The 26,138-nt window shown below is 43.7% G+C and overlaps 2 protein-coding genes across 2 annotated transcripts in view; both read left to right on the top strand.

Annotated features, from left to right (window-relative positions):
• Positions 1-19,523, top strand: part of ZC3HAV1 (zinc finger CCCH-type, antiviral 1) — a 51,665-nt gene extending 32,142 nt beyond the window's left edge. The window contains exons 7-14 of the mRNA XM_010855019.1: positions 3,014-3,137; positions 4,986-5,157; positions 6,883-7,003; positions 10,024-10,126; positions 12,222-12,312; positions 13,852-13,982; positions 14,360-14,490; positions 16,456-19,523. Of these exons, the coding sequence (XP_010853321.1) occupies positions 3,014-3,137; positions 4,986-5,157; positions 6,883-7,003; positions 10,024-10,126; positions 12,222-12,312; positions 13,852-13,982; positions 14,360-14,490; positions 16,456-16,727 (1,145 nt within the window). The 3' untranslated portion in view covers positions 16,728-19,523. The remainder of the gene's footprint in view (positions 1-3,013; positions 3,138-4,985; positions 5,158-6,882; positions 7,004-10,023; positions 10,127-12,221; positions 12,313-13,851; positions 13,983-14,359; positions 14,491-16,455) is intronic.
• Positions 19,524-23,048: 3,525 nt separating this feature from the next.
• The window catches only part of ZC3HAV1L (zinc finger CCCH-type, antiviral 1-like), a 16,029-nt gene continuing 12,939 nt past the window's right edge, over positions 23,049-26,138 (top strand). Inside the window, exons 1-2 of the mRNA XM_010854933.1 lie at positions 23,049-24,116; positions 25,265-25,400. Of these exons, the coding sequence (XP_010853235.1) occupies positions 23,749-24,116; positions 25,265-25,400 (504 nt within the window). The 5' untranslated portion in view covers positions 23,049-23,748. The remainder of the gene's footprint in view (positions 24,117-25,264; positions 25,401-26,138) is intronic.

Below are 26,138 nucleotides of genomic sequence, written 5' to 3'. Positions count from 1 at the left end.
TACAATTCAGGTTTAGTTGAACTCTTACACTTAATCAGGGACCCCTCGTCTTACATACTAAAACCAAACAGAAGTAACAGTTGTTTTTTAGTCACTAAGATGCGTCCAACTCTTTGTGACCCCAGAGACTGCAGCAGCCAGGCTTCCGGCATCTGTTTACTGCTCCCTCTCACCGAGCCTCCTGTAGAACTGTTTCCCACGGGACTGCTTGGGACACAGCACTTCCCTGTCACTCTTGAGCCACACTGTTCCTTTCATGTCTCTGCCCCAGGCCTTCTCAGCATGTCTGATTCATTTGTTTGATCACTTAGTGGTCTTAGAGTCATTCGCCTTGTGTCTGAGGAGGAGATTCTGCCCTGTGTTCTCTTAATCAAAAATCCTTAACTTCAACAAAATTTATTTTTAACTAAGATAAAACACATCACATAGATTTTACCATCTTAACCTTTTTAAGTGTACTGCTCAGTACTGTTGCTGTGCAACCAATCTCCAGAACTCTTTTCATCCTTTTAAACTGAAGCTCTACCTCAGTTCAGTCGCTCAGTCGTGTCCTACCCTCTGTGAACCCGTGGACTGCAGCGTGCCAGGCTTCCTTGTACCTCACCAACTCCCAGAGCTACTTAAACTCATGTCCATTGCGTCGGTGATGCCATTCCACTGTCTCATCCTCTGTTGTCCCCTTCTCCTCCCGCCTTCAATCTTTCCCAGCATCAGTTCAGTTCGTTTCAGTTCAGTCGCTCAGTCGTGTACGACTCTTTCTGACCCCATGAACCGCAGCACACCAAGCCTCCCTGTCCATCACCAACTCCCGGAACTTACTCAAACTCATGTCCATTGCGTCGGTGATGCCATCCAACCATCTCATCCTCTGTCATCCCCTTCTCCTCCCACCCTCAGTCTTTCCCAGCATCAGGGTCTTTTCCAGTGAGTTGGCTTTTGGCATCAGGTGGCCAAAGTTTTAGAGTTTCAGCTTCAACATCAGTCCTTCCAATGGATATTCAGGACTGGTCTTCTGTAAAACAACACCTCTGTACCTATTAAACAACAACTCCTCATTTCCCCCTTCTGGCAGGGAAGCCCCTGACAGTTGCCATTTTGATTTCTGTCTACGAATATGACTCTTCTATGTCCCTCATATGAGTGATCTCACACAATATTTGTCTTTTCTGACACTGGCTTATTTCACTTAGCACAGTGTCCTCAAGGTTCACCCATGTTATAGCCTTTGCGAGAATTTCCTCCCTTATGAAGGTTGAACACTATTCACTTGTATTCTATCCCATTTTGTTTATCCACTCATCCACTGATGGGCACTTGGGTTGCTTCTACCTTTTAGCCATTGTGTATAATGCTGCTGGGAACACAGGTGTACAAATATCAGTTCTTGCTTTCAGTTCTTTTGGGTATATACCCAGGAGTGGAATTGCTGGATTATGTGGTAAATCTGTGTTTAAGTTTTTAAGAAACTGCCACACAGTTTTCTATAGCAGCTGTATCACTTTACATTTTTATCAGCAATGCGCAAGGGCTCCAATTTCTCCATATCCTTGCCAACATTTGTAAATTTGTTCTTGTTTGCTTATTTATATCAGCCATTCTAATGGGTGTGAGGAAGGTTATATTTTTCAATCAGTTAAATTCCTGGCAGTGACATTTCAAAATGATTTAAACAATGCAAACTGTGAAAAATAGAACTGTTTTCTGTTCTCCTGTATTATGAGCTTCTAACATTAATTCATTATTCAGCAAGCAGTCATTGAAAGGGCATCCTTTGCATGCCTACTCCTCTGCCAGTGAAGCAAGGAGACATAAGCTAAACAATGACGCAGGCCTTTCTTCAGTAAGTTTGTCATTAAGTGAAAGTAGCTCAGTCGTGTCTGACTCTTTGCAACCATGGACTATACAGTCCATGGAATTCTCCAGGCCACAGTACTGGAGTGGGCAGCCTTTCCCTTCTCCAGGGGGTCTTCCCAACCCAGGGATCGAACGCAGGTCTCCTGCACTGCGGGCGGATTCTTTCCCAGCTGAGCCACGAAGGAAGCCCAAGTTTGTCATTAGAGCTGGGCATCAAAACATCCACAAATTTGGGAATTCCCTGGCAGTCCAGTGGTTAGTCCCGTCTGTGCCCTCTCACTGCCAAGGGCTTGGGTTCAATCCCTGGTCAAAGAACCAAGATCCCACAAGCTGTGCAGTGTGGCCCAAAACAAACAGAACATCCACAAATTAGAGAACTAATAAAGCACAAAGTGTGTCTAGAGCACTGGTTGAGGGAACATAAAACACAAGTCAGGTCAGAAGAGCACAAGATCAGTGAGGGAATTCCGGAAGAGATGAATTCTAGGCCAGGGCTTCCTAGAAAACAGACAGGCAGTTGCCTCCAATAGAGAGCAGTTTGTCTCAATAAAAGCATATAGAGGGAGGTGCAGAAAGGATAATTGGAGAAGGAAATGGCAACCTACTCCAGTGTTCCTGCCTGGAGAATCCCAGGGACGGAGGAGCCTGGTAGGCTGCCATCTAGACTGAAGCGACTTAGCAGCAGCAGCAGCAGAAAGGATAATTGTAAATTTCTAATGACCTCAGATTTCCATGTGGGTAATATGGTTCTTTTTTTGAAGGTGAGAGGAGAAGGGGACAACAGAGGATGAGATGGTTGGGTGGTATCACCAACTCAATGGACTTGAGTTTGAGCAAGCTCTGGGAGTTGATGATGGACAGGGAAGCCTGGCGTGCTGCAGTCCATGGGTCGCAAAGACTTGGACACAACTGAGCGACTGAATTGAACTGAACATAGCTTTTGGGGGAGTGGAGAATTTTGTTTTCTGACGAGTCTATGTGGGTAGTAAATGAATGTGGAGAGAGGGGCTTGACACGATGCAGGTAGGGGCTGGCATGAGCACAGGTGTAGCTGGAAAATGTGCCTATAGGGCTGGTAGGGTGAGAAAGGCAGGCCTTGATGGGGAGAGTCAGCAGTGAACTTGGTCGAATTGCTTAGACCTCTTTTCTCTCTTTGTAGAGAGCTGCAACAAAGTTCATTTCCACCTGCCCTACCGGTGGCAGATGTTACTTGCAAACAGCTGGGTGGACCTTCCGTTCATGGAGGATATTGAGAAGGCCTTTTGTGACCCCAAAAACTGCAGGTAAGTTGGTGGCAGGTCTGGCTTGTGAAATCTACAACATCATCAAAGGAGAGCCTAGTGCTGTGCTAATGGGAAGAAGAAAAAACAGTTTTCCTTCAGAATCCCATTCAGGTTAACTCCTGAGATTAAAATGGCAAATGACTTCTGAGTTAATAAAGATAAAGGAATAAGTGGGGCAGGTTTGAAGTCACCCAGAGCCTGGCTAATACGAGGGACTCTGGGAATATTTGCTAACTCAGGTGAAATAAACAGGGACACAAATATTTGTTCAGTTAATATGTATCTGAACAACAAAAATGCATAGGTTGGTTTGCAAACCTATGAGCTCAGAAGAGCCTTTGGCTTAATCTCATTGTTTGAGAAAATGATTTGAGTCATTTCATATAGTTCTAAGGCAGAATTTTGTTACATACTTCAGCATTTTATACCTGCCTCTATTTTTGCTATTTTCTCTATCCTGGAGATTTCTAAAAGGCTACTTTATATTTCTGTTTCTGTTAGGGCTGATATGGGTGATACTACCCATGGCCATATTTATAAGCTGCATCCTACTTTATAAGGAAATACTTTAGGAGGGAAAATAAGGACTTGTCACCCTGTTCAAATTTAGTGACTTTTCTGGTGGAGGGTGTGTTGCTGCATTTTGCCACTAGAGGGTGGTGTCAGCTGTTTTGTTTCCCCCAGCAGGTAAATCTGAAGCAGGGTTTTTCGACCTTAGCGCTGTTGACTTTGGGGCCCAAATAATTCTTTGGTTTGCTGGAGTATTTTAGCATCATCCCTGGTGTCTACCCACTACATGCCAGTTGCGAGAAACAAAAATATCTTTTGACATTGTCAGTGTTTCCTGGGTCTGATATCACTCCTGGTTGAACATCGCTGATCTAGGAGGTATTTTGTAGAGCAGTAACTCTCAAACTTTTTGGTTTCCAGAGCCCTTGATACTCTTAAAATGTACTGAGGATCCCAGAGATTTCAGTTTATGTGGATTTATAGCTATGGATATTTACCATGTTAAAAATCACAACTGAGAAAAATTATTGATTCATTAAAAATAATGATAATAAACTCATTCGTGTTAACATAACATTTTTAGATAATTATATATAGTTACATTCATACATAAATGTATGTAAGTATAGCTATAAAAATAACTTTTCCAAAACCAAACCAAACCAAATTCACTGAGAAGAATGACATTGTTTTATATTTTTGCAAATCTCTTTATTGTGAAATCAAACATTGTGTAGCCTTGAAAAACTCCACTGTGTACTTGTGAGGGTATGAAAGTGAAAAAGGTGGATAATGTCCTAATATTATTATGAAAGTAACTTTGACCTTGCTGACTCCTTGAAAAGATCTCGAACTACGCTTTGATAATGGAATTCTCTGGGCAAGGATACTGGAGTGGATAGCCATTCCCTTCGCCAGGGGATCTTCCTGACCCAGGGACTGAATCCCAGTCTCCTGCATTGAAAGTAGTTCTTTATAAGCCTTCGCCACCAGGGAAGCCCAACTATTTAAATAATGTGTAATAATTGAAAAAACTGACCTATTGTGAGTTTCAGAGTTTCTGACATTGAGCCAATCATTTGATTTCTTTTGGGAATATTTTTTGAGGGAAGAACCCATTCTGCGATACCATTAAATATGTGGCAGGTTGCCTTACCTCTCTGTATTTCAGTTTTTTCTTTTGTGTGTAAGACCGTAAGCTGTATAAAGGGAATTCAGAGACCACTTTCAACTCTCAGTTTTTAATTCTGCCCTTTTATTAAGAAGATCAGAGTAGAGAAAACAGAAGCATTTTGCTTCAGTGAAGCATTTTATTAATGCTAAGCTTTTCCCTCTCAGCGTTTCTGTTCGCACTTATAACATCAATTTCCAGAAGATGATTTGTGATTTTAATCCTGTCCGACGTATCTCCACACCTTCATCCGTCACACAGCCGCCCAGTTCTCTCTTGACCACAAAATGGATTTGGTACTGGAGGAACGGAACTAAATGGGTTCCATATGGGGAGAAGGTGAGTGCCGTTCCTTTTTGTGGACACTCTTGTATAAACTTGACAACTTCAGAAGAATCTAGTGGTACAGTGTCTGACACCAGTGTGATTACCCATGGAGCATGGATGTGGTAGAGAAAGTGGTGTTTTTTTGTATTATACTCAGCAAGCATGTATTCCGATTGCATTATAAAACATTATAACTATTTTTAAGAAACTCCTTGATATACGAGCCAGTCAAATATCCCTCTTTCCTCATTATCAGGGACTGTGGCAGAACCTTGAGGTAGCTTTCTATGTACTAGTATATAAATGGGCAGAGACTACCCCTTTCAGCCAGAAAAGTAGGCAAGAGTGAGAAATCGGAAGACTTACACCTGTAAGTCTGAACACAGGGACATAGTAATAGGGGAGAGAAATTTAGACAGGCAGAGGTTCTGTCTAGTGTGCCTTTTCCCTTTTGATTCAGATGATTAAACAGAGAGGGAGGTAGCTAAAGTAGGCAATGAAATTGGAGTGATGAGAAAGAGAAAAGAAAAGCAAGAAATGGAAATGAAGCCAAAGACAAAAAAGGGATGAGGATATCTCAGCATAAGTTGCTGGGCCATACATTTGGTTCTGAGCTCCCAAGCTGCCAAAGCAATCAAAGAAACACAATCTATTACAAGATCCCTGGGGCTTCCCAGATAGTTTAGTGGTAGAGAACCTGTCTGCCAATGCAGGAGATGCCAGAGATGCAGGTTCGATCCCTGGGTTGGGAAGATACCCTGGAGAAGGAAATGGCAAACTGCTCCAGTAGGAGCCTGGTGGGCTACAGTCCATAGGGTCACAAAGAGTCAGACACAACTGAATCGACTTAGCATGCAGCACACTGTCAAGCTTAGTAGCGTGCCTTGAGGGGCAGGAGTGCATGCCCTGAAGGAATTGCCCAAGGTGAGGGCGAGCCATAGCTCTAGAAAGCCAAAATCAAGGCTGTCATGTAGGCCCAAGGCAAAAGTAACAAGACCTGGTTGCTGAAACTGAGGTATAAATTCAAGTCTTGGAGAATATGTAATTGAAGGCTCTTGTTCAGAACTGGAGTTCAGTGAGGGCAGGGCTAGAGGAAGGTCCTGGAGATGGCTGGAGATTATATCTTTACATTTTGGGGGTGTTCCTTGCTCCGGCCCTCTCATTTGGACAGTGATACACCTATAGGATGGAGAAGGAAATGGCAACCCACTCCAGTATTCTTGCCTGGGAAACCCATGAACAGAGGAGAGTGGTGGGCTACAGCCCATGGGGTGGCAAAGAGTCATGACTTAGCAGCTAAATAACGATGCACCTGTTGGAGTTTTATGTGCCTTCTTTCCAGCTTTAGACTGTTCTTTATCATTGTGTGATGAGACGATAGCTGTGATGGTCTGCTTCATGACGTTTTGGGTTCGGTTAGACATTCTTGTATTGGGTACAAGTTGCTCTGTACACTTGGGTCATATTTTATGGACTATGTGAAAGGACTATTGCAAAACAGCTCTATTTTTCAGGCCTCCACCTAGGGTATCGTCAGTTTCAGTAGCATAGACCCCGTACAGTGGAGACTGCAGAAGGGTGTTGACTTGCCCCCACCAGGAATCCTTTACAATCTGGTTTGGGTGGCAGGATGCATTCCTGTTCAAATCCCAGAGCTGAAATAAAGTTACATAAGATATCATGATAGAAATTTCTTAAAAGCCTATCCTGAAGTTTTTACCTTTTTATTTTTAATAGAAAGACAATGAGCAAATTTCGAGCATTGACTCTTCATACCTGGAGTCTCTTTTTCTATCCTGTCCGAGGGGAATTGTGCCGTTTCAGGCGGGTTCACGAAACTACGAGCTGAGTTTTCAAGGTAAGTGTCTGCATTTGGGAGCGGTGCCTGTCTTTTCAGTCTGGCCTGTGGCATCCGTGGGGGAGTGGGAATAGAGCCATGGGGACGCTGCACTCGGGACCAGGTTCTTTCTAGCACGGCAGGACCAGTGGGTGGGAGCCGATGGCAGTCAGAAGGGCTGTGCTCTAAGCCTTGACTGTGACACACAGGAGCTGGGAGCAGCACCTGGCACCCTGTAAACCGGGGAGGATTGGATTACATGGTCTCTGTGGACACTTCTGGTTCTGCCATTCTAAGTTTCTTATTCTAGGTGGGCTGCTTCCCTGACACAGATTTCAGGTGTTAACAACTACAGGAGAGACCTTGGGACTGTGGGTCCTTCAGAATTTTAGACCCATGCTGTTCCTTTTAGGCTTTGTCATCTAGGTCAATGCTTTTATCCGTCACCTTTTCTAAAGACTTTGCATTCTGCCATGTTTACTGGAGCCCCCATAGAAAGATTTGGTTACCTTCTGCCTGTCTGCCTGTTGTGTTTAGTAAGAAACCAGGGCAGAAACTGTTCTCCCGCAGAATGTAGTGTCCCATGGGCTGCCTCTGTGTCCCCCTGCCCCCAAATCCCACTCCCCACCTCTGCACCCCCGCCAGCCCTGTATATGGTCAGATATGTGCCCTTTCAGGACTATCCTCATAGATGCTTTGAAAGAGATGAAAGAGACTTTTTCAGCTCCTTGACATTCCCAGGTGGTACCCGAGATTTGGACCCTGTACCAGTTACTGTGTTAAGTCACATAACTTTTCGTTCTTTTTCTTTTTTTTTTTTTCGCTGTGCCATGTGGGATGTGGGAGCTTAGCTCCCCAATTAGGGATTGAACTTGTGCCCCACACATTGGAAGTGCAGGGTCTTAACCACTGGACTGTCAGGGAAGACCCCAAGTCACAGAGCTTTGAGGGAGCATTTACTAACTACTGTGGAAAGCATCCTGGCAGTACATATCAAGAGATATTCAAATATGCTTACTTTTTTATTATCAGGAATCTTTCTAAGGAAATAATTCACAAGAAAAAAAATAAGCTATAGAAATAAAGGTCTTTATTAAAGCCTCCTTATAGTACTAACAAATAGGAATAGCCTGTGTGCCGGTAGGATTGTGACTGAACACATAAAAGTAGTACATTTCAGTGGGGTATTAGGTAGTTGCTAAAAATTATGATTGTGAAAACTGTGCTGTAAAAGCAAAATTTGATATTGTTAAGTGAAGAAGGCCAAACCCCAAGTTTATGTTTCTGTAATTAAAACAGAGATAAATATTTTTTTCAGGAATGAATTTTTTTAAAAATTTAATGTGTGTGGTAAGTGCAACAATGTGTGCATATGGACCAAGACTAGAAAGCAGTGGACGAAAGTAAAAATTTCTTCTGTTGGGTCGTCAAATTAAAAATGGACTTAAATTAAAACATTTTTTTTGCAGTGGTATTCTGTTGTTCTGACTGTTTAAAAAGGTGGTGGAGAGATGAAAACCAATATATCTTGTTCCTGAATCTGGAGAAATTTTAATCCCATATATTTGTTCCCTTGGTTCATAGAAGCCAGTCCAGAGAAGTTTTCAGCATTCCAGACTATTTCCTTTCTATTTCTAATATGCTCTTGTTCATTAAACTAGTATTTGAGCTCTGTTGCCAGGCACTAATCAGAATGCTGGCAAACCAGGCACCTTCAGAAAAGAATAACAGCTACAGGAAAGATGAAGCAATGTGATGAATCTGCAAGAGCATGGAGGGCTCGTGGGAGGGTGCCTGCTTTTATCTGAGGAGGACACTTTGGAAGGGAGTGGGCAGCCCATGCATGTGGCAGGGACATGTATAAGAGCTGAGAGTAGACATTGAAACTTAAATATTTTACAAGCTGGAAACGTCCAGAAGGCTTTGAGCAGAGTTGTGGCAGGATCTGATTGCTCTTTTCCTTGTTGTTTGTTTTGTTGGTGTGGATGTAAACCTATGGTGAGGCATAATTGCTACCATCAGGTATATCCATTTTAAGTGTCTAGTTGGATGAGTACTGACAAATGCATGCAGCTGCTATCCTAATCAAGATCTAGAACATTCCCATCAATCCAGAAAGTTTTTTCATGCTCCTTTGTGGTCAGTCTCCCCTCTGCAGCCAATTTACTTTCTGTCACTATAATTTAGTTTAATCTATTCTAGAACTTCATATAATAGAACTTTGTGGTGTGTACTCTTCATATGGTTGACTCCTCTCAGAATACTGTTTTTCACTCATCTATATTATTGCATGTAAAGCGGTCCTTTTTCGTTGCTGAGTAATATTCCATTGCATGGATATACCATGGTTTGTTTAACCATTCATTTGTTGATGGATATTTGGATTGTTTTCACATTTTGCTTATTATAATGCTACTAGGCACATTGAAATGCAAATCTTTGTGTGGATGTAGATTTCTCTTGGATAAATAGTAAGGAGTGGATTTGTTGGATTGTATAGGTAGTGTATGTTTAACTTGGTAAGAAGCTTCCAAATTCTTTTCCAAAGTGGTTGTGCCATTTTATGCTTTTATTCACAATGTATGATGATTTACTTTTTAAAGAACTCATGCTGCAGTGTAGACCCAGGTATACAACATGCATGAATTAAAACTAACATTTCACATTTGAGGTAGGAAAATACTTTCAAAATATACCTACCATGTTCCAACTCATAATCACTGATGCCTGGTTGAGGCCAGTGGTCATGGGTGACGTAATCTGGCTGCCCTAGTTCCCTTTCCCACCTGACTTTGATTGAAAGATTTGATTAACTGCAATTTGCCCATGTACCTCTTTGTTTTCTGGATCTTATACTAAGGCCAGTGAAGGATATTCATTTTTATCATGAGCGGTTTCCATCTGAAAGGATTTTCTCGATTCATGCATGTATAGTTGAGTCATGAATACTAGCTATGTTAGTAGTCTCTGAAAAATAAAGATAAATCATTTCCTAGGACCAATTCATGATTTGTGTTTTCTCTTTGTTTTTCTGTCTGAAGGGATGATTCAGACAAATATAGCTTCCAAGACCCAAAAGGATGTCATCAGAAGGCCGACGTTTGTGTCTTACTGGGACGTGGAGCAGGTGAAACGCAGACAAGAGTGAGTGTCTGTGCTTGCTGGCACACGTTGCAATGTTCGAGTCACTCATGAATCTGGACCCTGTTTTCTGAAATGTTCATGCTCACATAACACTGCAATTTCCTTTTGCTTTAACTATGAGTAAGGTACTGACCAAGTAGTACAGTGTGACTAAAAGCATTCTAGAGTAGGAACTTTGTCTTTTCCTCAGATTCACGGGGGACTTTGAGCAGACCTCTTACTCTGGGTTCAGTTTCTTCAGCTGAGAATGGCTGGCTGTGCCTAGGAAAGAATCAGATGCACAGTTACTGGGTTTTTGTTCTGTTCTGGGTTCTTCTGAGTATCTTTAGTTTTGTGGAATGGATTTACAGGGGGTGGGAGTTTGAGGGAGAAATGGAGAGAAAAAAGGGATGTAGCAGCTGCCTGGTAAAGCCTTTGAGGAAAGATAAAGTTGATGAAAATGCATTTTTAAAGGAAATTTTGCTAAGGGATTCAGTGTGACAGCTCTGTCTACTCATAGAAACCCAGTCAAAATGACATTGCTGGGACTTCTCTGGTGGTCCAGTGGCTAGGACTTCATGCTCCCACTGCAGGGACCTCGGTTTGATCCCTGGTCCGGGGACAAGATCCCACATGCCACAGCTAAAGATCCTGCATGCCGCGACTATTTGGTGCATCCAAATAAATAAATATAAAACAAAATGAACTGAGAAAACTGTTTGTGGGTGTTTGTGGAAAGAAGTAGCTTGAATCCAATACTTTGGCCACCTGATGTGAAGAACTGACTCATTGGAAAAGACCGAGATGCTGGGAAAGATAGAAGGCAGGAGGAGAAGGGGACGACAGAGGATGAGATGGTTGATGGCATCACCAACTCCATGGATGTGAGTTTGAGCAAGCTTTGGGAGTTGGTGATGGACCGGGCAGCCTGGTGTGCTGCAGTCCATGGGGTCACAAAGACTCAGACACAACTGATTGACTGAACTGAACTGAGCTTAAATCCTGCTATGACAAACCCAGAGGAGACACATGGCTTTAGGATAGAATAAAGGCTGTGAGTGCTACTCTGGACAATCTGAAGAGAAGTGAACGATAGCATTTTTGATGAGCTCCTTACAACATATTGAATGTTTTGTACTATACTAGTACAGTATGAAAATCAGAGCTTAACATATAAACTGGGGCCAGCTTCTTTCATTCCAAAAGAATTTTCATTTTATGAAAGGAGGTTTTTAAAGAGTTTTTTCCTTAAAGCATTTTTTAAAATGTAATGTTCTCAAAATGGAAAATATCAAACTTAAAGAAAATTATGTGATAAACCCCTATGTACATGTTGCTGCTAAGTCGCTTCAGTCATGTCTGACTCTGTGCGACCCCAGAGACGGCAGCCCACTAGGCCTCCCCGTTCCTGGGATTCTCCAGGCAAGAACACTGGAGTGGGTTGCCATTTCTTTCTCCAATGCATAAAAGTGAAAGTGAAGTCGCTCAGTCGTGTCCGACTCTTAGCAACCCCATGGACTGCAGCCCACCAGGCTCCTCTGTCCAAGGGATTTTCCAGGCAAGAGTACTGGAGTGGGTTGCCATTGCCTTCTCTGATGTACATGTTAGGGGTTCTCTATTTGAGGGTGGAGAACTCTCAAATGTATGGTTATTCTTCCTGAAATACAGTTCATACAGGAAAGGCAGGATTCTTTTCCCTATACCACTAAAGTATTTAAATATTTATCATTTGGAAGAGAAGCTGTAAGACAAACTTACTTTTTTTTAATATTACTTTTTGGCTATGCCTGGAGAATCCTATGGACCGAGGAGCCTGGTGGGCTGCAGTCCTTTGGGTCGCAAAGAGTTGGACATGACTGAGTGACTAACACAACACAAGGCACATGGGATCTTAGTTCTCCCACCAGGGATCAAACTCATGTCCCCCTTGTATTGGAAGCATGGATTCCTAACCATTGGACCACCAGGGAAGTCCCCTAGCCTTACTTAATGCTAACACATTAGGACTTAGAAAATTCCCAGAGGAACCTCAGCTTAGTTGAAGTTAAGCAAAGAAAATCACTTGGGTGTATCAAACAGGGAGCCAGATGAATTTCTTTCTCTCTCTTGTTTCCAGCCCTCAGCAGGGGCAGACCTCATCAGAACCTTTCATCAAGATATATCTTCCCCAACCGGACACAAGCGTCCCAGGCTCGAATGGCTTTGAGGTACTTGCTTTTTACTTTGTACTGGGTGAATTATTTAAAGATGAAACAAAGTACTTTGCTACAAATGTGTTTAGTTGAATGAATGAATGAATCATTTCTGCAAAACTCTTGAAACGAGATTCAAAGGCTAACATCCAAATGGTGACTGTGTCACGTGCCACTTTCCCAAAGTAGAAGGGCACCTCACTGTTTCCAGAGTTCTGGCGCACACGATCTGCTTGGGACAGATGCTCATGACAAACTTGTAAAATAGATATTTGCTTTTCTACCTTACAGATGAGCAAACTGGAACTCACAGTAAGAGCAACTTGTTCATTAATTGGAGTTAAAAAGCAGGTTTCTATGGGACTCAAAGTGGGCCTCAGCTTACCTGGTTGGGGCGATTTTTTTTAAAAAAATTTTATTTATTTATTTTTGGCTGTGCTGGGTCTTTGTTGTTAGTTTTCTCTAGTTGCGGTGAGCAGGGGCTAATCTCTAGTTGTGGTACACAAGCTTCTTACTGCAGTGGCCTTCTCCTGTTGCAGAACACGGGCTCTAGGGCATGCAGGCCTCAGCACGAGTTCAGTAGTTATGGTGCCGGGCTACATGGCCCTGCAGCATGTGGAATCTTCCTGGACCAAGGATTGAACCCATGTCCCCTGCATTGGCAGGCGGATTGTTAACCACAGGATCACCAGGGAAGTCCCAGGGCAAGGTTCTTCCTGGGTCATTTAGCCACATCAGAGGCTAGGTTTGGGTGCAGCCAACTCTGCTCGGGCTCCTTGGGTACCTCCATTGCCTCTGCCCCTGCACTGGCTTTAAGCAAAGAACTCACCAGGTCACTGGTGAGTCACAGGTCACTGAATCACACACCTGGGGGTGTGGGGCGGGGAGGAGTGTTTGCCTTCAGGCTAATGCTCTGTTAGCCTTGAACAGATGGGCTCCGGGCCATCTAGTTCATCACTGGAATGAACTATCAGATGTGGAAACCCTAAGCCAGCTTATCCTACCTGCTGTCAGAGGCCTGGCAAGGATACTCCATGGCATAGACGGCCACACATATGGACGTGTGCTGTGCTAAGTCGCTTCAGTCGTGTCCGATTCTTTGTAACTCTATAGACTATAGCCCTCCAGTTTCCTCTGTCCACGGGATTCTCTGGGCAAGAATACTAGAGTGGGTTGCCATGCCTTCCTCCAGGGGCTCTTTCTGACCCAGGGATCGAGCTCCCAGTCTCTTGGATCGCCTGCATTGGCAGGCAGGTTCTTTACCACTAGCGCCACCTGGGAAGCCCATAGAGGGACATGAAGTGAAAGTGAAGGTCGCTCAGTCGTGTCCGACTCTTTGCGACCCCATGGACTATACAGTCCATGGAATTCTCCAGGCCAGAATACTGGAGGAGGGAGCCGTTCCCTTCCCCAGGGGAATCTTCCCAACCCAGGGACCGAACCCAGGTCTCCCGCATTGCAGGCAGATTCTTTACCAGTTGAGCCACAAGGGAAGCCCCATCATGCCTTAAGTGTTTCCTGTTTCACATTTACATATTTTAAAATTTCTTTCAGTTGCTTGAAATCCCTAGCAATACTCCAGAATATGCTAAAGTGAGTGATCATTTTAAAGCTTCCATGAGAAATTTCAAGATTGAAAAGATAAAGAAGGTCCAGAACGCACAGCTCTTGGAGGCTTTTAAAAGGTGGGTGGCCACCGTAACGGGCTTCTCTTGACATAAAGTTTGAAAGGATTAGTGAAGACCTATCTTTGAAGATTTATATTCACTTTTTTATTTTAGTGGTCAACAGTTTCTTCAATCTCTAGTTGTGTTTTCATAGTGTAAGCTCAAACTTCTCTGTTTCAGTTTTAGCTTTACAATTAAATGCTTTCATGTGTCTATCATTTAAAAGTTTTCATATATTTATTTTTTTAATAGCTGTTGCCTTAATGTTAGTAGCTCCATTCTGAAAGCTGGTGGAATACAATTTTAAGATAATTAGACTTTAGTTGGGATTTACGTTATTAACTGGAGTGGGTGAGGAATGTTCTCCATGTTAAGTCTCACGTTTTCCGTATTAGCAAGAAAAACGAGATGAAGAGAGAAGAGCAAATCCTATTTTGTGCAACAGAACGAAGCAACGTGGCATCTATCTGTAAGAATAATTTTGACTGGCTCTTACATGGAAGTCATGACACCAAATATGGAAAAGGTTTGTATGGAATAGAGAAGCTGAACAAGTAGAGCCAACACTTGGCTCTACTATACACTCTCCTATTATGAGATATATTATTTTGTATTAACCAGTACCTGCAGGCTTTTGCATTCCTGGAGAAAAAATAAGCTCATGTTAATCTGAAATTTCCAAATTAGAGTGGGAAATCACTGTGGGACTTGATTCCTACACTTTAGCCCGGCTTCCTTCCTGTCTTCTGTGTTTTATGGGAAGGGTGGGGTGCGGAGACCAGAGCACCTCATATATCTTGCAAAATCTTCTCTTTTGTTGATGACTTTGTCTACCATTGCTACTCAGTTCTGGCCATGGCTCTTCCTGACCTATGTCCATCCCTTCTCTTTCCACTGATGGATTCCAATCAAAGATGGAGATGAGGTATTTTCCTATCACAGGCCATGCTGGTCACACCAAATCTTTTTGGCTTTCTTTTTGCTCCTAAATTCCTTCATGCATCTCAAAATCCAGAAACCCACCAAACAAAAACCAAAGAATCACTCACCTTAAGGCAACAAGTAATAGTTTATCAATATCAATTAGTTTTTTCACAGAATATCAGATTTTGCAATATAGACTCCTTTCCTTCAACGGGCAGAAAGACATTTTCTGTTGTTCAGTTGTTAAGTCATGTCTGATTCTTTGCAACCCTGTGGACCGAAGCACGTCTGGCTCCTCTGTCCTCCACTATCTTCTGAAATCTGCTCACATTCATGTCTATTGAGTCAGTGATGTCATCCAACCATCTCATCCTCTGTTGCCCACTTCTTCCACCTTCAGTCTTTCCCAGCATCAGGGCCTTTTCCAATGAGTCAGATCTTTGCATCAGGTGCCCAAAGTATTAGAGCTTCAGCTTCAGCATCTGTCCTTTCAACGAATATTCAGGGTTAATTTCCTTTAGAATTGATTGGTTTTATTTCCTTGCAGTCCAAGGGACTCTCAAGAGTTTTCTACAGCACCACAATTGGAATGCATCAGTTCTTCAATGCTGTCTTTTTTGTGGTCCAACTCTCACATCTATACATGACTACTGGAAAAACCATAGTTTTGATTATATGAACCTTTGTCAGCAAAGTGGTATCTTTGCTTTTTAGTGCGCTTTCTAGGTTTGTTATAGCTTTTCTTCCAAGGAGCAAGTGTCTTTTAATTTAATGGCTGCAGTCACCATCCACAGTGATTTTGGAGCCCAAGAAAATAAAATCTGTTACTGTTTCTTTTTCCCCTGTTTCATTTTGCCATGAAATTATGGAACTGGATGCCATGATCTTAGTTTTTTGAATGTTGAGTTTTAAGCCAGCTTTTCCATTCTTCTCTTTCACCCTTGTCAAGAGGTTATTTTGTTCCCTTGGCAATAATAAAAATAAAAATAGGAAATTTGAATTTGTCAGGAAATGGTTGTTGCTCTGGTGAGTGTGGAGATATCAGTGATTATCAGAGGTTGTCTTGTAGTTGAGGACGATAGATTGAGTGTCTGACCAGCTCTGCCAGGGTCAACTGTTGGCTCATGTCACATCTCTCATCTCTCCCTTTTCCTTTCCCCAAGACCTTCGCACAGTAATAAATGATGTTTCTTCCTTAAAATGTACACAATATAAAATGGCCTTTGTTGGAGTATCTTTGGTTTATTAGTTACAACTCAACTTGCTTGCATGAACTGGACCACTGTGATATCAACAGTTAGTCATTCTACCCAGTGGCTCAACATTGTACCTGTGAATTCTGCAGAGTTACAAATGTTTCTGTTAATTCTGTCAGGTTATACACTGTATTCAAGTGTACTTGCATAATAAATATTTTCCTAAGTACAAAGGAAAGTTATTAGTATCAATAAGGTATTGCTGACATATACTTGGTCAATGCCTATCATCTGATTATGTGTAAATAATCTTATAACTACATACCTTCTTTTATAATAATTCTTAACCTTTTTCTTCTGATTATTTCTAGGAAACTACTTCACAAAAGATGCCTTTAGTTCCCATAAAAATTGCCCGTTTGATTCCAGAAACATCGTTATGTTTGTAGCCCGAGTCCTGGTTGGAAATTTCATTGAAGGCCATACAAGTTACCGGAGTCCCCCTCTGCAGTATGACAGCTGTGTGGATACAAGATTGAATCCCTCTGTTTTTGTCATCTTTCAGAAAGATCAGATTTACCCAGAATATGTGATTGAATATACCGAACCAGAGAGATCAGAGAAACCCTGCTTGATTAGTTAGAAATGATGGCTACAGCCTCATATAGGATGCCATAACCATTTTGTTACAGGACCCGATCTTCCACAAAGATAATAGTTAAACTTACGTTTTCTCTCCTATAAATGCCTTGGATTAGTGGTTCCCAAACTTTGCTGCACATTTGAATCATCTGGGAAGCGCTAAACAACTTCACTGTCCAGGGGACTTCCCTAGTGATCCAGTGGTTAAGATTCCGCACTCCCAATGTAGGGGGCATGGGTTCGATCCCTGAACTAAGATCTGGCATGCTGCACAGTCCATGCAGCCTTAAAAAAAATTTCCGCTGTCCAGATTACACACCACTCCAACTAAATCACTTTTTTGGGGTTGACAGCCAAGAAGAGGATTGAAATGTGTCATAAGTTTGGGAATCACTCATTACCTTAGATGTAACCGGTAAAGACTCACTTCTAAAACTTCTGTTAATGCTGCAACCTTTCTCCCCCAACTACTCTTAATTGATTGCATGATTTGGTTTTGTTTTGGTTAAACTGAAAGAAAATTTATTTGGGAAATTTAAGTGAAATCTAAAAATTACTATTGAAATAAGGACATAAGACAGTACAGCCTTGGAAAATTGTGGAAAGCTGGGGGAAAATACATAGGAATATAGTTGCGGGGGGCAGAAATGTAAGGGCAATTTAAATGCTAGCAAGACATAACTGCAGTACTGTACCTTATCTCTGTGGTGACACTGATTTGAGGGCATGCATTTCTTTATCGCTACGTTTATTTAGGGTATTCATCCAAGTTGACGCTTTCTGAAATGCAATAAAAAGAGCTGCTAAATATGGCTCAGAGCGCAGCAACCAACTGGAATTAACTGCCCATTTGGGCAAAGTAGACATTTATATTCTAACTAATATGATTACAGAGAAGGCTTTTTTTCAGGTCAGACATATATAAAGTGCTGGTATTTTGAGTGGACCGAGTTGCAGTAACCAGATTCACACAATCACGACTGATAAATCCGAGTGCTGTTGTAGTCGTTCGCTATGTTAGTTGAAGCTCACCAAGCAATTAGGGCCATTCAACTAAAGCACAGGCCCCCTAAGGAGGTGAGGTTAGTTTCCTAGGGAGACAGAATCAGAACGAAGGGAACAGTGCCGCAAACTAGCCTCGTGCCTGCGAGGGGCTTCTTTTTCTAAATATAACAGATTGTGTGGAATTGTAGCACAATCAGTTTTTAGAGCAGCTGAGGTGCCTGGACCAAGAGTGCCTTTCTTATTATGAATGAGGGTTTTCCTTCCAATTTTCAACATTCCATACCAGTCGCCAACATTTCATGTTATAATTACTTCCAGCAGAAATGTTATAAAAATTAATTAGCATTAGAGTTGATTTTATATTAGGTTTTACATCAGTGCAAAGATCTCTACAACTCTCTGGCTTAAAAGGGCTCCAACAGGGACTTACTTCCCTGGCAGTCCAAAGGTTAAGGCTTCAGGCTTCCACTGCAGGGGGCACGGGTTTAAACCCTGGTCAGGGAACCAAGATCCCATATTCCACGTGACCAGACCAAAAAAAGTTAAAAAACCTTAAAAAAAAAAAAAAAAGGAAATCTACAGATTGTCGAAATGGAGATAATGAGGAAGTACTATATTCTTGCAGGCGAGCTGTAGGTCATACACGAATGTCTAGGGAGACATTCTACATTCGTATAGGGTGCAGAGTAATTCCTTTCTGTGAGCAGCTGTCCAGTGTACTGCAAGATAGTCAGCATACTTGGCTCTCACACACTAAATGCCAGTAGCGCCCTCTCCCCCACCCCCATTATGATGGCAACCACAAACCTTATCAGATCTATTCACCATTTTCAGAGCAAATAATTTGTATGATAACATCCCCTTTGCTGTCCTGAGATGATTCAGATACTACCATCTACATGAATTTTTTTCTTAAGAAATCAATTTATTGCCCTAACTATTATAATGGAGAACCAGAAGGCAAGAAGTTTGTAATAATGATAAAATGAATATCAATATGTAAATGCTCCAGCATGACCACGCTATACGACATCATGAAATAGATATTTACTTTTACTGATAATGAATAGGTTTGGATTTAAGGGTCGATTGGAGGCTACTTCCTATAAAGAAGTACTGGAAAGATTAGAAGTATAAGTGACACCAGAATGAGAACCAGTATTAGGGTAAGTTACAACAGACCATATACCTTTTCTGTATGTAGTTAGGGGAAGAACGAAATTATCTTAATTGAAATTAGTTTAGCAGGACAAGACAAATGACAGATTGTCTAAGAGGAAAAAAAGAATTATATCCTTTCAGGCGAGCTATTGGTCCTATATAAGTGTCTAGTAGGACCTTAGGAAGTCGTATAGAGTACCGAATAAGTCTTCTTTGTATGGGACTGACCCATACACCATAGGGGCATCTCTTATCCCTAGCCACATCCACTCAATGCCAGTAAAAGCCTTCAATTATTACAAAACCAACAAGTCGTCAATTTCCAAAAGACCACAGTGAAACTCACTCAGTTAATATCTAGCATCTTTAGATTAGCTTACTAGCCTCCATAAGGAGTCCTCCTATAGATTAAATTGGATGCTTGCCTCCCAAATCCCTGGTTTTTAAAACACTTTGCATCTTGCTTTGATCATTTTTAGCACCTGACTTAAAGTTGTCTGCTTTTTGCATTAGCGTGTAAGCTCCATGAGAGCTGAGTCAACCTGTCTTGTTCACTGTGCCACACTGCATACCCAGCTGAATGCTTGATACACTGGATAAAATTTGTTGAATAAAGTTCAACTTCTTATAATTCAGTAGCTGAGTTGTATTTCTTCTTATTCTCCTCCCAGCTCCATTTGAGATTCTAATACAAGAAAATAAATATTAACTTCGGCTCCACTGCTTGTATTTGCTCTATTTCCAGGTATCTCCTAAAAGATAGTCACCTGCAGACACCTGTTTCAATGGGGCGGGGCGGCTAAAGGATGTGAATTGCCCCTTCCGGCTTCATCATTCCTGGACTCAGTGACCAAGGAGCCTTTAGCATACCGCCAGGGGAAGACTGGGTGGTGGTGATGGAGAAGCCCGCAGTGGGTTGGTACATCTTCTGTTTAGGGGAGAGGGAGACAGTGGAAACTGCTGACACCCCTTAGGAGTGGGAACAGGGCCAGTGGGAGGCAGCTAAAAATGTAAATGATCAGCAGAGTTGTCCAATTAGTAACGCCTTCAAAAGTCCTTCTCCATTCTTTTTTTTTCAGGAAGGAGTATTTTTATTTATTTTTGGTGACACTGGGTCTTTGTTCTGCATGTGTGCCTTCTCTAGTTGCAGAAAGCGTGGGCGGCTCATCATATTGGCTTCTCTTGTTTCGGAGCACGGGCTCTAGGCACATGGGTTTAGTTGCCCCAGGCCATGTGTAATCTTCCCGGACCAGGGATAGAACCCATGTGCCCTGCACTGGCAGGCAGTTTCTAGGGCTTCCCGGGTGGCGCTAGTGGTAAAGAACCTGCCGGCCAATGCAGGAGACAAAAGAGACACGGGTTCGATCCCTGGGTCGGGAAGATCCCCTGGAGAAGGAAATGGCAACCCACTCCAGTATTCTTGCCTGGAGAATCCCATGGACAGAGGAGCCTGGCGGGCTGCAGTCCGAGGGGTTGCAAAGAGTCGGACACGACTGAAATGACTTAGCACTAGCACTTCCTAACTGCCAGGAAGTCCCAACCATTTGTTTTTAATCACAAAGCTTTGAGTGGAGACAGAAAACATCTATATGGCAGCATGTGCTGCTCAGTTGTGCATGACTCTTTGTGACCCCATGGACTGTAGCCTGCCAGGCTTCTCTATCCATGGGATTTCTCCAGTCTAGAATACTGGAGTAGGTTGCACCTTCCTCCTCCAGGGGATCTTCCCAACCCAGGGATTGAACCCGAGTCTTCTAGACTGGCAGGCTGATTCTTTACCACTGAGCCACCTGGGAAATACAGTAGCATTCAGTTCAGTGCAGTTCAGTCACTCAGTTGTGTCTGAGCCTTTGCAACCCCATGAACCACAGCATGCCAGGCCTCCCTGTCCATCACCAACTCCTGGAGTTTACCCAAACTCATGTCCACAGATATAATTAAAGTGAAAGTAAAACTGCCATTTGATTTGGACCTCAATGGAAATAATATATAGCCAACTCATCACTGTCAAAGCACCCACACTCAAATATATAGAAGTGACATCAAACCAAGCAAATGCTTTGAGTTTTTCCATTTAGTTATACGTCCTATTTGATTATTTGTCATAGCAGGCTCTCAAATTTTTCAGAAATGTTTGATGTTGCTACTCCCCAAGGTTCGATCCTCCCACCTCTGCTTTTCTTTATTTGTGCTGAGTGAGCTTATCAACTGTCAAAGCTGCAGTTTCCTTATTCTCTGATGACACTCAAATCAATATTCTCTTCAATCTTTCTTAAGCTGTTGACCTGTAAATTCAACAGCCCACTGAGCACTTCCCCATGGACCATTCACTGCAAACTCAACACAATAAAAATTAAGATAATAATCCCTCAGCTGTTTCTCTTCTGTTTTTTTCTTAATTCTGTCTTGGTTTTCTAGAAATCCATTCTTTATTACGGCCAGAGATCTTTCCAAAACACCTTTCTATCCCACATTAGAAGTGTTCAGGAAAATGACAGATACTTTTGTTAATTATGAAAATAAAGATTATGTAGGGAAATCTACCATTTTTAAAAATCATGCCTAATGAAGTATTTAGGATTGAAGCATCTAGAAATATCTACAAAATGAAACTTATAAATTCTCAGCCAAAACAGTCAGGCACATAAAATAGGACAAAGTGTTAAGATTTTATAACTCGAGGAAATCGATATATATGGGTGCTTATTTCACTATCTTCTAATTTCCTGCTTGAAAAATTGTCTACTACTAATTAAAAAAAATAAAAATAAAAACACCTATCCTGGGACTTGCCTGGTGGTATAGAGGTTAAAAAACTGCCTTCCAGTGCAAGGGACAATGGTTGGATCCCTGATCCAGGAAGATTCCACGTGCCAAGAAGCAACTAAGCCCGTGTGCCACAACTACTGAGCCTGTGTGCTGCAATTATTGAAGCCTGTGCTCCGCAACAAGAGAAGCCACTGCAGCGGGAAGTTTGTGCACTGCAATGAAGAGGAGCCGCTGCTAGCTACAACTAGAAAAAGCCCTCGAGTGGCAATGAAGACCCAGCACAGCCAAAAATAAGTATTAAATCAAATAATATTTATACGTAATATTATATATAATAATTTAATAATAGAACATTAAATAATCATAAAAAAACACTTATCCTACAATATAGCCAAGCACTGTTTTTTGGGATTTTTTAAAAGGATTTATTTATTTATTTATTTTTGGCTGTGCTGGGTCTTCACTGCTGCGTGAAGGCCTTCAGGTGCAGTGCGCAGGCTTCTCATTGGAGTGGTTTCTCTTGTTTTGGAGCACAGGCTCTAGGCGCATGGGCTTCAGCAGTTGCCACCTGTGGGCTCAGTAGTTGTGGTGCATGGCTTAGTTGCTCCTTCGCACATGGGAATCTTCCTGGACGAGTGAGAGAACCTGTGTCCCCAGCACTGGCAGGCGGATTCTTTACCACTGAGCCACCAGGGAAGCCCCTAGCCTGGCACTGTTTTTAAGTGCTGGGGATACAGCAAGGAACACAAAATTTCTGCTCTCACAAGCTTGAATTCTACAAATATATAAATAAACAAGAAGAAAAACATGAGCGGTAAGTTCCATCCAGAGACCAGGATGCTACTTTAGAGTGGGAGGTTAGGAAAGGCCTTACCAAAGAGAAGACATTTAAGCTCAGTTTTGAATGACAAAAAGACTACTAGATGGTGATAGGGATGCCTGGGAGCATTCTAGCCAGAGGGATCACTCCCCAGCTGAGATTCCTTCAGTTGCTTCCCAAAGTCTTCTGAAGTCCAACTTTCTTAACATGGCAGAAAAGATCTTTGAGCATCTGGCCAGTGGACTTTCTCTTTAGCTTCTTCACATGCCATTAACTTATTTAATCTTCACAACCACCTTGCAAGATAGCAACTCGACCAGGTGAGTTCCTCAATCATGTTTTATCCATCTCAGTACTCCATGGCTGCACTAAGAGTTGGCTCAAAAAATGCTCATTAAATCAGCATGGCCTTGGGCAAAAAGCTCTTTAACAAACCTTCCCTGGTGGCTCTGACAGTATAGAATCTGCCTGTAATGCAGGAGACCTGAGTTCAATCCCTGGGTGGGAAGATCCCCTGGAGAAGGGAATGGCAACCCACTCCAGCATTCTTGCCTGGAGAATTCCATGAACAGACTGTATTCCTGGCAGGCTACAGTCCATGGGGTTACAAAGAGACAGATAGGACTAAGCCACCAACATTTAACAAACCTACAGGTCTAAACCAGTGCTGTCTAACAGAAGCATTAAGTGAGCCTCGTGTGTAACTTTACATTTTCTCATAGCTGCCTTAGAAGTGAAAGAAACAGATGAAATTATAACATTTTATTTAAATATTATCAATTTAACATCGTTAATATAAAATTTTAGTTTCTCCATTCTAAAGCTTCCAAATCCAGTCTTTGTATATTTCACACATCCCACTTCAAACTGGTCACATTTCAAGCACCCCCAAACCACCTGTGGCTAGCGGCTAAGTCCTGAGATCGCCTCCTTAAGGCCGCCCAGCTACCACACCTTCTACCACATTACCTGTTCCATCTTCTTTGCAGCCCTTGCTAGTATCTCCCAATTCCCTCCGACTATACAAGTCCCTCGAGGTAAGGACTTAACCTTCAAGGGTGCCTGACGTAGAGCAGGCGCCGGATCAGGATTGTCCTCGCCTGATCTGCGCCCCAGGTGGCCCCGGGCCCCGGGGCTGTTCTCTCGCACGGCCGCCCCTCGCCCGCCCTTTCCCAAGCCCTTCCCGGGAACCGGGTTTGAAGTCGTGGACGTGACTGGGAGGAGTCTGCCCGCCTCGGATTTCCGCACAGGGAGCCGGGCCGTGACCATGGCGGAGCCCACCGTGTGCTCCTTCCTCACCAAAGTGCTGTGCGCCCACGGCGGCCGCATGTTCCTGCAGGACCTGCGCGGCCACGTGGAGCTCTCCGAGGCCCGGCTGCGGGACGTGCTGCGCCAGGCCGGGCCCGACCGCTTCCTGCTGCAGGAGGTGGAGGTGCGGGAGGGCCCGTGGGACGCCGAGGCCGAGGTTGCGGCCGGCGCGGGCGGCGGCGGCGGCGGCCCTGCGGCCTGGCGGGTGGTGGCCGTGTCCTCCGCGCGCCTCTGCGCCCGCTACCAGCGCGGCGAGTGCCAGGGCTGCGACCAGCTGCACCTCTGCCGCCGCCACATGCAGGGCAAGTGCCCGAACCGCGACTGCTGGTGAGGCTGCGGGCCGGGCCGGGCCGGGCGGGGCGGGGCGGGGCGGCGGGCGGGACGCGAAGGTCTCGGCGCGGGGGCCGCGGGCCTGACCCGTCCAGCCGGGAGCGGGACCCAGAAGGAAAGGAGAACGAGGGTCGTCGATCCGGGCCGGACGACCCCTTCTGGAAGGGCAGAAGGGAAGCCCGGGGAAGGGGCCCCTCCGCGTCCTTCGGGCGGAGGCCTCCCCCGCGCTCCCAGCTGCGGAACGAGACGGAAGATCGTCTCAATTTGGGTTTCTCAATCACCTCTCTCCGCCCCAAATTTGCAGCTTCTTCTCCCTCCCCGCCCCCCGTCCTCCACATCAGGGCCGGGATAAATCTGGACTTTTGAGTTCCTTTCCTTCAGGGGCCCTTTTGCCGCCATTTACGGACCCGTGGAATTCACGGATCCTTTGTCGAAGAAATCGGCTTTTCCCACTTAAACAGTTTCAGCAGAAGAGAGTCTGTGCTCTGTGGGTTTAGAACGCGCGATCTAGGTCGACCCCCGCCAGGAAACGGAGGGTGGGGTGATTTGTGTGAGGTCGTTTTAGTCTGCCTCCTGACTCCAGTCTTCCTTGGTCGTCTCGAGCGCCCCGAAGTGGGTGGGGGAGGAGGCATGCATTCTTTTTAAGGTTGGGGGATGGTGGGCTGGGCAGCCGTTTGGGGTGGAGAAGGCCAGTGCAGACGTCTGCAGACCCCACCGGCTGGGACCCTCCGTCAAAGCAGGTGACTGGGGGAGAGGGTCCCCTTGGCCTTAAAGTGTCTTTGTTCAGCCTGAAATGGCTTTGGGACGGGAGTTACTTTATCCCAGCTTTCTTATTATCAGAGCTTACTAGACCGTAAGGGGGTCCAGGGTTTCCCTGGTGGCTTGGACCGTAAAGAATCTGCCTGCAATGCAGAATCTGCCTGCAATGCGGGAGACGGGGATTCAGTCCCTGAGGCAGGAAGATTTCCTGGAGAAGGCAATGGCAACGGGCTACAGTCCATAGCGTCGCAAAGAGTAGGACACGACTGAACGACTAACACACAGGATACACGCCAGACTGTAGTTGAAAGCCACCCGAGGACAGGGATTTGACGATCTGGCTCCATCCTCATCTGGGCCTCTGATCCAGACCTTTGTGGTTCTAGGTCTACCTGCACGCTTTCTCATGATATTCACACGCCTGTCAACATCCAGGTTCTGAAAAAACAGGGACTGTTTGGTCTCAACGAGGCCCAGCTTCGGGTCCTGCTTTTACAGAATGACCCCTGCCTTCTACCAGAGGTGAGTCGCCCTCATATTGCCCAAATTCGTGAAAAGAGTCGGAGAAGAACATCAAATGTTTGCTTGCCCAGGACAGCCTGAGGGGAAGGGGGTAGGTGTGGTACAGTGGTGACCTTCCTGGACTCTCTGATTTTATTGGGCTTTGATACATCTTGACATACAAGGAATGATGGACCTGTGTGGGATAGAAATAATAATAATGGTTTGTGGAATTTTTTTTTTTTTTTGAGTTCTTACTGAATGCTAATTATTGATAGTTCAATTATCTTAAGCTATTAGTAACTGGTAAGTGAAGTATGCCTGTCCCCGTTTTACAGGTGAGGCAACTGAGGTTTGATTAAATAACTTGCCCAAGGTCACATAGTAAATGGCAGATTTGAGTTTAGTTTTGTCTGATTATGAAGCCTCGGTTTTGTAAATTACCTGTTTATACTTTTGCTGGTTTTTCTATCCAGGCATTTGTCTTTTTCTGTTAATTCATAAGATATCTTTAACTACAAATCCCTTTTTGGGTCACATTTGTTACAAGTATTCGCCCCCATTTATTTTGGGGGGCTTTAGACATTAATTTCAATAACCTCAGATATGCAGATGACACCACCCTTATGGCAGAAAGTGAAGAGGAACTAAAAAGCCTCTTGATGAAAGTGAAAGAGGAGAGTGAAAAAGTTGGCTTAAAGCTCAACATTTAGAAAACGAAGATCATGGCATCCGGTCCCATCACTTCATGGGAAATAG

Source organism: Bison bison, unplaced genomic scaffold (genome assembly GCF_000754665.1).
Source record: "Bison bison bison isolate TAMUID 2011002044 unplaced genomic scaffold, Bison_UMD1.0 scf7180017864352, whole genome shotgun sequence".
Classification (NCBI taxonomy): Eukaryota; Metazoa; Chordata; class Mammalia; order Artiodactyla; family Bovidae; genus Bison; species Bison bison.
Note: the sequence above shows the minus strand (reverse complement) of the source record. Positions and strands in the feature narration are given on the sequence as shown.